Source organism: Pterocles gutturalis, unplaced genomic scaffold, assembly GCF_000699245.1.
Source record: "Pterocles gutturalis isolate BGI_N339 unplaced genomic scaffold, ASM69924v1 scaffold21286, whole genome shotgun sequence".
Taxonomy (NCBI): Eukaryota; Metazoa; Chordata; class Aves; order Pterocliformes; family Pteroclidae; genus Pterocles; species Pterocles gutturalis.
The window spans coordinates 1,586-14,490 of record NW_010103545.1 but is presented as its reverse complement, the minus strand read 5'-3'; the positions used below and the strand labels follow the sequence as shown (position 1 = coordinate 14,490).

General features: G+C 59.4%; 1 protein-coding gene across 1 annotated transcript in view; it reads left to right on the top strand.

The window, feature by feature from the left end:
• LOC104471416 (Kv channel-interacting protein 2-like) overlaps positions 1 to 10,053 on the top strand; it is a 15,764-nt gene extending 5,711 nt beyond the window's left edge. Inside the window, exons 2-8 of the mRNA XM_010086752.1 lie at positions 7,228 to 7,352; positions 8,039 to 8,108; positions 8,203 to 8,273; positions 8,811 to 8,918; positions 9,232 to 9,336; positions 9,618 to 9,680; positions 10,006 to 10,053. Coding sequence (XP_010085054.1) covers positions 7,228 to 7,352; positions 8,039 to 8,108; positions 8,203 to 8,273; positions 8,811 to 8,918; positions 9,232 to 9,336; positions 9,618 to 9,680; positions 10,006 to 10,053 — 590 coding nt within the window. The remainder of the gene's footprint in view (positions 1 to 7,227; positions 7,353 to 8,038; positions 8,109 to 8,202; positions 8,274 to 8,810; positions 8,919 to 9,231; positions 9,337 to 9,617; positions 9,681 to 10,005) is intronic.
• The last annotated feature ends 2,852 nt before the right edge of the window (positions 10,054 to 12,905 follow it).

Genomic DNA, 12,905 nt, shown 5'->3' with positions numbered 1-12,905 from the left:
TAGGGCTGCGTGTGTGGGGGATGTCGGTTGCTGGGGTGCCCTGGGGCCTTCAGGGGCTGCAAACGGTGGGCGTCATCCTGCTGCTCTGCTCCAGCCTCAAGCTACTCCATGCCCTGGGCATCATCGACCTGGCCAGGGCAGGTGGGACGGAGATGGGGATGGGGATGTGGTTGCAATGGGATGGGGATGTTGTGGTGGAGGCGCTCCTTACCTCTTGTCCCAGGGGCTGCAGTGTGCTTGGGGGAGGTTTGGAAGAATTCATGTGTTTTGGGGGCGTTTGGGGGAGCATTAGGGTGTGGGAGGGTGTCTGGGGTGTGGGGGGACATTAGGGTGTTGTGAGCTGGGGAGATGGAGGTGTCTGAGGGTTGGGGTGTGGGGCTGTTTAGGAGTGTTGGGGTGCTTGGCGGGGCACTGGGGTGCAGGGGTGTCAGGGGTGTTTGGGGGTATCTGGGGACATAAACGTGTGGAGTGTTGAGGTGCCTGGGAGCATTAGGGTGGGGGGTATCTGTGTCTGGAGGCATTGGGGTGCTGTGATGTGTGGGGTGCTTGGGGACCGGGACTGTCTGGGGTGTTGGAGTCTCAGGGCATTGCGATGCAGAGGGCTGGGCTTTGTCGGGTGATGGGGAAAAGGGCTGCGGGGGCCTGGGGAGAGGGGTAGGAGCTAGGGGCAGGAGGGATGGATGTGGGGTGCAGCACCATGCAGGGAAAAGCTTTCCCCACAGCTGCAGGAATCGGCAGCTGTGGGGTAGTGTGGCTAAACAAGGCAGGAGCCCCTAGCCCCTTCACCCTCCCTGGGGGGCTCTTCCAGGGTTGGGGAGGAAGGTGTTGCCATGGGCACTGAGCTCCCTGGATTGGCAGGTGGGTGCTGAGGATGTGGCTGGATGTGGCCAGGCACGAGGACCCAGAACATGTCAGAGCGAGGGGTGCAGGACCTGTTGGTTGTGCCTGGCAAGGGCGGGAGCGCAGAGCTGCAGGGTGCTTCTGACTTGTCTGCTCTGGCTGCCTTGGCTGTGCTGCGGACAGCCTTGGCTCAGATGAGGGCTGCCAACAGACTTTGCACAGTGCGATTTGGGGTTTGTTTGTACCAATCCCTCTGCCTCCTGGCTAATGCTGAGGATGCTGCAAGATGAAGGGGCTGCAGGTTGCATCCTCCGATGGGATGGGAGCTGTGACGGGAGGATGTGCAGATAAAGTGATCAGAGGAGCAACTGGTGGCTGAACACAGACAGGGGAAGAGAGTGCTGTGCCCACGATGTGCTTTCAACCCCCTTGCATCTGAGCTGCCTGGGGTCTGTCTGGGCTGTGGTTGAGGCATCTCCGGGCTTTGTCCCTGTGCCTGACTGGGGAGAGTACGGTTGGCATCTGGGTAACAGGTATACAGAGCAGTATCAGCCCTCTTACAGGACATGCTGCCTGCAGCCAGGAGGAGCTGCTGCTCTGCTGGGGCAATTCTTGGGCAGCTCATCTGGCACCTTGGATGCCCTAGTTCCTGCTGCCAGAGGTGTTCCTGCCGTGAAGGCAATGATGGGGACAGGGCAGGATGTGTCCCTGTGCGTGGGTTTTGTGGCAGGGCTATGCACACGGCTGTCCCAGTCCCGCAGCACCTGTTTGGGGAGCCCCTGAGCTCCACAGTCCCTTTGCACCTGTATCCCATCCCATTCCCTGCTCACAATATTTTGTATGTGGTGTGGCCTGAGGAATTATTATTCTGCCAACATCTCCTCCAGGCACAGCCAGGCTGTCCGGGAGCACTGTTGCAGGCTGGAGATAGGATGGGGACAGCATCACTGTGAGCCCTTCTCAGCTCTTCAGCCCCTTCTGGCCCATGCCCCCATCTCCCTTGGGTCCTGTTCAGCACAGGGGTCATGCAGCCACTCTCCCCTCTCTGGCACTGGGGAACATCCCAGCCGTGAGTATCTGCTGTCCCATGCACCGCAGGTCTCATGCGGCAGCTTTGCTACTCCCAGCTCCTTCAGCCCTGCCGGCTCTGGGCGTCTGGGCTGTGGCTGCCGCTGTCCCACCCCTAGGACAGGGACTCTCCATCCATCCCCCGCCTGGGGAGATGCCAGTTCTGATTTCATTCCCCTGATGGATGACCGTCTGGCCCCAGCAGCTGCTGCAGGCGCCTTGGCCCTGGTTACACTCGTCTCTGTCACCACTGACTGATGAGGGTCATTTGCAGAGCTGCTGCTGGCAGGACCCATTGGGTGCTCTCCCGCTGCAGTGGCTGGAGGACCTCACTGTCTCTCCTCCCGCCAGCCTTCCGAGCAGACCCTGGAGAGCTGTGAGCTCCTGGGCAGGAGGTGGCACTGCCCAAGGATGAGTGCTCCCCGGAGGGGGAGCAGAGCTGGGGGATCCTGCTGGGAGCTGAGCCTTGCACAGGGATGATCATGAGCCACAGGTTGTAGGGGCAGCAGGGCTCAGCATCGCTGCCCAGATGGACCCAGAGCCATGACCTGGCAGGGGGAGCTTGGAGATGTGCCTCTGCTCTGGCCTCCCACAAAAAGGTGATGCTCTGGGAGGGGATGGAGGCTCTTCTACTGAAAAGAGCATGTTTTGGGAACTGCTGACCCCTTCCTCATGCCCCATCAGGGTTTGCACTGCCCCTTCTTCTGGCTCACCCCCCTACCCTGGCTGGGATTCACCCTCCTGCTTCCCAACCAGGCTATCTGAAAAGGCAGAGGATCCCCTTGCCCAGCTGCCTCCTGCTACCCAAACCCTGCTCCTAGGGTGCTGGGCATATTGTCCCTGGAGTACCAGCTCCTCCTGACCTCCTGACTGACCCAGTGTTGCCCCACAGGGCCAAGCAGGAGCTGTGGGAGCTGTATGACCCACCCCATGGCTGCTGGTGCTCTGCTCCCATCCTGGAATGGTGCCATGCCCGAGCGCTAGGCTGGGGACACTTGGGGGGTCTCGCTGCTGTGGGATGCACATCGTGATGATGCGTTTGTTGACAGGTTAGTGAGTGTGAGGGGGCAGTTTTGGCACTGCCTGTTGTTTGGTTATTGTAGGGTCTTTTCTGGCAGGAGGGTGCTGTGGAAGGGGTGGGTTGCTCTCCCCAGCCAGCTGTCACTGGAAGGGTGCCGGTGGCTGTGGTTCTGTGGGGAGGGCAGGGATGTGGTTATGCATTGGGCTGACCCTGGCTCCTGCTTTCTCTCTGGGGAGCTCAGGCTTGGGTCCTGCCTGGGATGACACCCCCCTTCCCAGCAGCGTGTCACCTCATGACATGGCAGCACTGGCTGGATCCAGCTCCAAGGACACATCAGCTGCTGGTGGCTCAATACAAAGTGGTCGATGGCTGTCCCAGTGGCGGTCACTGCTGCGGTCAGGGATCCACCCGCTGTGAGTTCCTTCAGAGTCAGTGTCCAGCAGCCTCTGGGATTAATTTCAACAGCGTGTGGAGGTGGGGATGGGAAATCCCTTTCCCTTTTGGTGGTGCCCAAGGATGGAGGCTCGGTTTGTGTGTGCATGTGTTTTGAAGTCACTGGACTGTGGAGTGATGCATGGGAAGTGACAAGCCACTTAACCTGGCAGACCTCCCGCTGCAGATAAAACAGTGCCAGCCCTTTCTGCTGCCTTGTTCTGTGCCAGCCACTTGACAGCTCTTGCAGAGGGGTGGAGTGCAGAGCAACATCTGGAAAAGGAGCTGTCGCTGGCAGGGACAGGGATTTGTGCTGTGGATGTCCTGTGTGCCCAGTGTGGCAGAATGTGGCTGGGCTCTGCTCCCCATCTTTGGGCAGAGCTGTTTACCGGCAAGGGGGAGCCCAGGGAGCACCCAGTCTTGCTCATGGTTTAGATGCTGGGGACAGCATGTCCTCCCCAGCAAAGCCCTCGGGTGCACCAAAGCCAGGACAGCAAAACCCCAGCCCTGGTCACCCCTCTCCTGTTGTTAAGCTGCATGTGCTCAACGTGCTCCCTCTCCTGCCCTGGGGCCCCTGGAATCGGGCCCTCTTCGGTTTCCTCCTTAAGAAAACACCCATGTTCTTTATTTTTTTTTCTTTTTCCTTCTTTATAACAAACTAAAGTGTAACTTGCACCCGACCTGACCTACTGCACGTGCCTGTACCTGCTGCCCCTGTGAGTCCAACCACAGTTTACTCTCTGTTGCATCTCTCTCGCTGTGTGGTTTCCCTCCTGCCCTGCTCCCTCCCCTGGTCCATCACCCTGGCTCTGGGTGTTGCTCTGCCCGCACAGTCCTGTCTCCCTGGGTGAATGGGCTGCTCCTGCCTCCCAGGTCTGTTTCCACAGCTCGGCTCTGCGGAGAGACCTGGCCCCAGGGCATCCTTGGAAGGCTGAAAGGTGCAACTTCCCTTTCTCTCTGCAAATTAAAGCCCTGGAAAAGTAGCTGAGACAAAATCATATGTTAGGCACAACTGGTGCCCCCTTCTAGGAAGAAAAAAGCCTTTTTCCTCACCTGCTTCCAAACACCAGAGTGCAGTCCTGCCAGTGCCAAGATCCTGGCCCTCACCCTTGCCTCTGTTGCCCCATGACAAATCCCAGGAGGTGCATTCATGCATCCCTACGCAATTGCACTTCACTGGTGCTGTTATGGATGCTACTTCCCTGGGGACAAGTTTGCTTGCTCTGAGTGGCCTTGTGTGATGTCCTGCTGGGACAATGACCTCCTGGAGCTGTTCTCCATTGCCCCAGAGTGATGGGGCTGCCTGCCCCAGCCTGCCGCCTTGGTGTGAACTCAGAAGGGTCCCAGCTCCTGCCTGTGGGCACTTGGGGACTGACCTGCCTAACAGTGGCTGCTGGAGATAGCCCCATGTCCCTATCCCAGAGCTGGGTACCACACAGAACCATTTCCCCAGCGCCTGGGGCTCAGTTCAGAGAAGTCCCACCTACTAGCTCCATAGAGAAACAACCCACAACCAGGGCTTGGGACTTGTAGGTGTCATGACCTGCTGCTTGCAGATGTCCAGGGCGCTTGGAGCAAATGGGGTGTCAGCAGAGCTCCAAAGGGACCTTGCACCATTCATCCCATCCATGGCCTGTGCCTGTGTCTGCCTCTCTTTGGGGGCTGGAGCCTGGCATGGTCTTCATCCCCTCCTCCTTATCCCTTCCCCACTCCGTGCTGCATTTGCTGGCTTGAGGCACTGCAGGGAGGGAATGGGTCTGTGGCTGTGGGGCAGTGCCAGCTGGGAGAGATGGGGATGAGTGAAGCCATTGGGGTCCGGGTTGGGGTGTGTGTGGGGTCTCTGCAGTGGGGGGACCTGATATTAACGCAGGGCCACTTGGAAGCAATAACCGTGGGCAAGGCTGACGTGGGGAGCCCCTCACCCTGCCCCATAGCCTGGCTGAGGCAAAGCCCTGAGCCCCATACCCTTCTGGCTGTCCCAAAGCAGAGCCCTGGGCTTGGATCCCAGTGCCGCGCTGGGGCTGGGGTGCATGCTGCAGTCTGGGCTGCATGGCTGGTGTCGGCGCATGCTTTGTGTTCAGCTGTTGAGTGCCAGCAGGATCAAATCCGGCCTGAGTTCTGGGGAGGATGCAATGCCCTGGCTCAGCTGCAGGCTGTTTCTTGGGCTCCATCCAGCCCTGCCTCCTTTCACAGCCCCGCGGGGATGGGAGGGTCCCAGAAGGCAGGTATTTGGCCTCAAAATAAAGGGCAGAGTCCAGCCCTGCCATCTCCTGGGACTCTGGGCTGCTGGGTGTCTTCAGTGCACCCTGTCATTCTGCAATGGGGGACTGCAGAGATGCTGGGTGTGGGTAGCCCAGGAGGGTTGCCCCTTTGCCATCCCCATCCTTCCCAAGGAGGAAAACTTTAGTGCCGGGTTTGTCCTGGGATGAAGCAGAAAGGCTGAGCAGACCCCAGGCTGGGCTTTGCCTTCCTGCTCCTCCCGTGCCGTGTTGCATGTGCCGCCTCCAGCCCTGCTCGCCCCATGCCGGGTGCCCAACCCTGCTGCCCACTGGGTGCGGGGCCGCTGCTCTGTTAACTCTTCTTCTGCTTGGTGACTCCTTCTTTCTTCCAGGCAACGCGCCGGGCCAAACTAAAAAAGCGCTGAAGCAGCGATTCCTCAAACTGCTGCCCTGCTGCCGGCCCAAATCCATCCCCTCGCTCAGCGAAAGCAAGTGCTTCTTCTTGCCTTTGTGTGTGTGTGTCCAGCGGGGCTAATGCCTGCCCCCACCCTGGCCCTGCCTGCAGGAAGGGGATGCCTCCACCACTTCCCTGCCCTGGGTTCGGGGCTGTCAGGATCAGTTCTGCCCCGGAGGGGTCCGATCTGATGGGCTCTGCACCCACCTCTGTCCTCACCTGCTTCCAGGCTGGTTTACCCCATCTCCAGCTCCCCAGAGTGGCTCCCATGGGATACACAGCTGCAAGACCTGCTTTGGAGCTGGCTGGGGGCAGCGGGAACCTCCTGGCACTGGTTTAAGAGCTGGGGGGTTGTTGTTTGAAGACCAGTGTCAGTTTGGAGGTGGAGGTGTGGTGGGGGGGTGAAAGGTGCTGACAGTGAGTGAGCGCAGAGGTGCCCAGAGCCCCTACCCACCCTGCAACGGGTGCATTTGGCCCTTCGGTGAGTCCGAGCCCTTGGCTGGGGTCTCCCCCTGCCCTGAGGTGTGAGCTGATTCCCCCCCCAGGAGAAAGGTGAGTATGGAGGAGCAGGGGCCAGTCTGCCCCACAGAGGGGTGTACCTGCTGTGGAGCCACAGCCCCTCTCAGTTGCAGTGGGGTCTGGGGGTGCTGGCTGCTGTGGGCAGGGGTCATGCAGCTTGCCAGCTGACGGGGAGAAGCTATTGATGAAGGGGGTGCATAAGGGGCAGGATGGGGTCTAGACAAGGCTGGGGGGGGACATTTGGGGCTGAGGATTTTGGGGGGCAGTTCTGGTGGACACAAGCTCCAGTGCAGCACAGACCTGCAGGATGTCCAGGGTCATCCTCCACAGAGCAGATGCCTGTGTTGGGTGGAGAAGAAGGGCAGGCAGGGGCTCTCAGCACTAGGTGGGTTTCACACCCCCTTTCTGCCCAGCCTGAGCAGTACCAGAGGCTGGGGGGAGCTGTTGCCCAGTGTCAGCACCAGGTCTGACCCCAGGGTATCTCTGAGTGTCCCCTGCTGGCATAGACCCAACTCCGGCTGAGCAGGGCACCCCAAAAACATGTCACCCAGGGCAGGTGTGAGAGGATGGGGTGTGCTGTGCAAGGTGCCTCTCCCGCCGCCCGGCATGGCAGGGCAGGGCAGGCAGGACGGTGCTGGCCTCAGCTGCCCTCTCTTCCCCCGGGTTCCTTGCAGACAGCGTTGAGGATGAGTTTGAGCTCTCCACCGTCTGCCACCGCCCCGAGGGGCTGGAGCAGCTCCAGGAGCAGACCAAGTTCACCCGCAAAGAGCTGCAGGTCCTGTACCGAGGCTTCAAGAATGTGAGTACCCCTCAACCAGCTTTGCTAGCCCCCCCTCTGCTGCCACGTCCACCTCGGAGAATCCTTCATGCTCAGCAGTGCCCGGGGTTTGCAAAGGCTTTTGAGACCTTGGGGCTGAAATATCAGACTGAAAGTGCTCTAAGCTGGCTACCACTTCCAGCCCTGCCTTGGCTTTGTTCCAGCAGGTTGCAGGGACCTGAACCTTTCAGGGGCTGTAAGAACCAAATTATCAACCTGGGCCTTTGGGTGATACAGAGCCCAGCTCCAAAGGCAGAATATCCTTGTCTAAGCCTTGGGCTCTGTAGAGGAACTCAAGTTCACCTGGGGTTTGTGCCGCTGGAAGGGGCTGGTCCCTCTCCCACAGCCTTCATCCCCACCAGGCATCAGCTCTGGTACCTGACTGTCCTGTTTGTGTGAGCTCCTGCAGCCAATGTCACTGCCTGTGATTGCTGGGCACCAAGATGGGGCCGTCCCTGAACAGCTTTGGGTGGCAGGAGCAGGGGATGCACCTTCCTCTGGGTGTGATCCCACCCTCAGGGAGCTCAGTGGGGAGCCAAGCAGCCTCATCAGCCACCCCTGCCAGGCAGCACAGGGCTGAGGGGTAAGGCGAAGGAGCTGCAGAGTTTTAGGGGGGTGCTCAGCCCCGCTCTACAATGAGGAGGTGACACTGCGGCTTGCCCTGGCAGGAGTGCCCAAGCGGCATCGTCAATGAAGAAAACTTCAAGCAGATCTACTCACAGTTCTTCCCACAGGGAGGTGAGTGCCTGTCCCCATCCCTATGCCCCACAGGGGTGCCTCTGCAGGGTGGGGGGTCACAGAGCACCCCCTCACACTGTCTACCTCCCCCCAGACTCCAGTACGTACGCCACCTTCCTCTTCAATGCCTTTGACACCGACCACGATGGCTCCGTCAGCTTTGAGGTGAGCCTGGGAGGGGACGGCAGCAGGGCGTGGAGGACACATCCCTTCAGGTACCGCGGGCTGGGCTGAGCGGTGCTGCTGGCTGTCACAGACGGAGGGGGACCTTCACAGGGGCTGGTGGAGTTTATTAAATTCCCAGAGGCAGCAGAAAAACATTGAAAAGCAACCAAGAAATGGGGGTTTCTGTAGTTTCTGGCTGGGAATAGAAGCTGGAAAGTGTGTTGCAGGTACCCAGACTGGCAGGCAGAACCATGGGTGGGTCTTGTCCAGGCTTTGGCTGAACGGCAGGTCACGGTGCACGTTGTCCGCTTGGGTGTTGTGGCCCAAGGGATTGTTGTGGGATTTCTTTGGGGAAAAGTAATCTGTATTCCCCGGGTTCTTTTTGATACTCACCATTTCCCTTGTTAGCCCAGCCCCAGGGCATATCTGCTTTGGGGCTGAGTTCCCCCTCCGCGAACAAGCAGGGCTGTGCCCTCTATGTCCATGAGACCCTTTGTGGCCGTAACTCCCATCTGCCTGCCTTGCCTGTCCTTGCAGGACTTTGTGTCTGGGCTGTCCATCATCCTGCGGGGCACCATTGATGATCGCCTGAACTGGGCCTTCAACCTCTACGACCTGAACAAAGATGGCTGCATCACCAAAGAGGTGGGATGGGGTGTCCGGGCTGGTCCTTGGGGGGGTCAATATTTACTGAGTACAGCTTTGCAAACAGGTCTGTCCTGGCCCCCTGGCACTGGTGTGTCTATGGGGTGGGGGGTGGATAAGGGGTGTGCTGCTGCTTTGAGGCTCCATCAAACATGCAGGCACATGCACAGCCCCACACCATGCCCGGAGCTGGTAGGAAAACACCTGAACACCCCACAGGTCCTTCGGGAGCATCACCAAATGGGTGTGGGTTGGGACCAGACAGAGGCAGAGCACCGTGTTGACCCTCCAACCCTGCTCCCCTTCCCTCCAGGAAATGCTGGACATCATGAAGTCCATCTACGACATGATGGGCAAATATACCTACCCGGCCATGCGGGAGGAAGCGCCCCGGGAGCATGTGGAGAACTTCTTCCAGGTGAGCTGAGCACATCCCAGGGGAGCAGAGCTCCAGCATGGAGACAGTGGCTGCCCAAAACCTGGCACGGTGCCAGAGAAAACACCTCACACTGAGGATGAAGCAGGGTTGTGCTGGAACCAGGAAGAGAAAAGGCCATCCTGGTCCTGCTGGGTGCCTGGGGATGGCTGGGACAGAGGGGTCCTGTGTCCAGCCCCTGCAGGACCCGGGCAGGGGGTGCTGGGTTCTTCCTGGGGCTGGGGCTGTCCCTGCCATGCCCCCCCTGCTGTGCTTATCTGCAGAAAATGGACCGAAACAAGGATGGCGTGGTGACAATCGAGGAGTTCCTGGAGTCCTGCCAGAAGGTAAAGCCACCAGCAGCTCTGCCTGGGGCTGAGCCACCTCCCTGTCCCTTGAGGACCTCTGTCCCCCCCTCCATCACCCTCCTGGCGATGAAGGCATGACTCCCAGGGGCAAGGCGGGGGCTTTGCTTTGGCAACTGTATCTGCTGGCATCCCTGTGCAGATGGGGAGAACCGTGCATCCCAGCAGTGCTTGGAAACTGCCTGTAATCCCTGGGGCCCTTGTCTCGTTGGTCAGAGCTGCCATGAGGGTAAAGCCAGGTTTTGGGGGAGCTCCCTAGATTGGTGTTCTGTGCCCAGGCTGCCCACTTCTCACCTCCTCCCCGCAGGATGAGAACATCATGCGGTCCATGCAGCTCTTTGACAACGTGATTTAGCTCCCGGACCTGTCTCCAGCTGAGCTCTCCTGCCACCAGGACCAGAACCTGCTTCTCTCTTGACTTTTCCTTTGAGCCTCCCCTCTGCTGGCTCCACAGACACCCCCTTCCCAGAGAAGTGTTCAGCACCAGGATCTTCCCTTCCCCCTGGGCCAGCTCCGCTTTCCTTGGAGGATCCCAAGAAAGTGCTCCTGGACATTGGAGCGTGGGCATAGCTGGCACAGGGCAAACGTTTGGCCTGGATGGACCCCCCTGCACCTGTTCCTGGCTGGGGAAGCTGCAGCCTCGGGCTGCAATAGAGGCTTCCCCTGTGCACAGCACCCTGTGCAGCCATGGCTCCCCCACTCCTCACCCTCCCCAGCCCTGGGAGCCCTCAGCACCAGCTCCAGCCCAAACCCTCCAGCAACGCTGTCTAGAAACCAATAAAATCTTGCAATGGGCACCAGCACCTTGGCTTCCTCCCCTGCCCTGGCTGTGCCCTGAGGCAGGGAGCATGTCCAGTACATCGGCCATGAGCCGCCAGCTGCCTGCTTGCCCAGTCCCTGGGCCAGTGGGTGGGCAGAGGGGCAGTGCCTGGAGAAGGCAGCCACACGGGTACTTGGGGTTCATCACTGTGTGAGCTGTAGGGAGCAGACCCTGATCCCAGGAGGCCTGGTTAGACCTCGGAGGCTCATCCTGACGTGGGGAGAGCTGAGATTAAAGGGACCCCGAGGTGCCTTCTTGTGGCACTGGTCCCCCAGGATGAAGGATGCTGGGCTGGGACTGCTGCAACCTCAGCCCCTGTCCCTTGATGTTGGGGTGCTGGCACACAGGGGACCTCAGGAACCCACTTTGAGGCTCCAATGGAGAGACACCCTTCCCACCCCTCCCCAAGGACACAGCAGCCAGGGCATGGGGACACATGGAGGAGGGAGGTGTGCTGGGCTCCAGCGGCCACCCTGGCCCTCGGGCCTTACAGCCATGCTCCTGACATCATTTGCTGCTGACCTTCCCTGCTCCCATGCCCTGGCCTGTCCCAGCCCACCCACTGCCTGGGGGGCTGGGGAGCGAGCAATGGGGCAGGGCGATGTCCCCACAGGCATAGCCCTGTGCTGGTGACATGTTGGAGCTAGCAGCTCCTTGGGGAGAAAGTCAAGGCTGGGGCTGGCCAGTTCTTGCTGTGCTGCTGGCAGGCTGGAGGCTCACCTTGGGGCAGGGCGAGCTCAGCCCCTTTTCCTGGCACAGCCGTGTGAGAGCCAGCCTGGGGACCTCAGGCATCGAGCCAGCACCCTGGAGCTCCCCACTTCTTTGTCACCACCAGCTCCTTGGAGTTGGGTGTGTGCAGGCAGGCCTGTGCTGCCCACACACCCCTCCGAGTCGTAGCTGGGACAGTGATGCCCATGGGCTAATGACCCCATGGCAACCTCAGAAGCCCCTCTGTGCAATCCCACAGGCACTGGGACTGTACCCAGTCCTGGCAGCCCGTGGCTCTGCTGCTCCAGCCTCCACATCCTCATCAGCCAAGGGTGACTGGGGTGGCCCAAGCTGCAGTGTCTGGGATCAGTGGGGCAGGAGTGAGCAAGGCCAGCACCCATACTGGGCTGGGCCCCAGACCCAGGCTGAGCCCTTGATGTCAGGGCTGTTAGAAATCCTCTCCAAGGGCCCTGAGCCAAAGCTACGGGGCTGTTCCCCAGAGGGAGCATCCCCAGCCCAGCCCTTTAGGTTCATTCAACACCTCGTTCATCTCACAGTCTTGTTCCTGGGTTTGCTGTGGGGCCAAGCTCCCACCTGCAGCCTCCCAAGGATGGGAGGGCAGGAATCCCACCTTACCCCTCCTGTCTCCTCCTCCCCTGTCCTCCCTCAACCCAGGTTCTCTGGGGTACCCACTGTCCCCTGCCACATGGAGCAGATGCCACCTCCTCCCTTCACACTGCAGGTCGCATGGTGTGACCCCCTGCCCCAGGGCACGGTGACAACCCGCTTGGCATCTCCAGTCTGTATATTTTGTATTATAACAATAACATGGGTTAAAAAACCAAATCCACAATAAAATCTAACCACGATTGCTATGCACACCACCGTTACATCTTTGCCTGTGTCAGCCGTCTGGAGGCGGGGGGGTGGGGCTGGCAAGGGAGATGGGGACTGAGGGTCTCTGCAGAGGGTTGGCAGCCTTTTTGGGGTGCTGCAGATGCAGGGTGGTCTGCATGGGTGCTCTGCATGGGAGACAGGGTGCGCGCTGGGCTGGCCAGGGTCCCAAACAGCCTGTCCTTGCCATCAGTGGCCTTGAAAATACAGTCTTTCCCCTGCTAAGAGGCTGTAGGTGTTAGGCTAATGGGGTCTTACACCAAGCATGTCAGGCCTCAGGAGTGGGTGTGTTATCAGCTTGTCATGAGAGCTGCTGGACAAAGCTGAGCTTGGGACCAGGTGGCCCTTGTTAGGATGGGATATTTAAGGCTGAGCTAAGAGGAAGATGCTCAGCTACCACCTTGAAGAAGTGGGTGTGGACTGGAAGTGGGTTTTTCTTAGGGACATGAACTGAGGGGCTTGAAGTAAAACAAAGGGGAAAAATGACATAGGTAAGTAAGAAAACAGCAGAACAACAGGATGATGGACCTGATATGGCATAGTGACACCCTCCAGCACTATGGATTCTGTGGTCCAGGAACTGAAAGCTCAATGTGAAGAGCTGCCTGGAGACCCAAACATCTTAAAAGGACAGGCCCTGGCTACAGGGGGTAAAATGCCATGGCAGGATTAGGAAAGCTGTGAGTCTGCTCTTTCCAAAACCTCTGACTCCCCAGCAACCTTTTTGACCTCCTGACAGTCGCCCAGGTCCATGTACAGCACTGTGAATGGGCCTGACTGTGCTT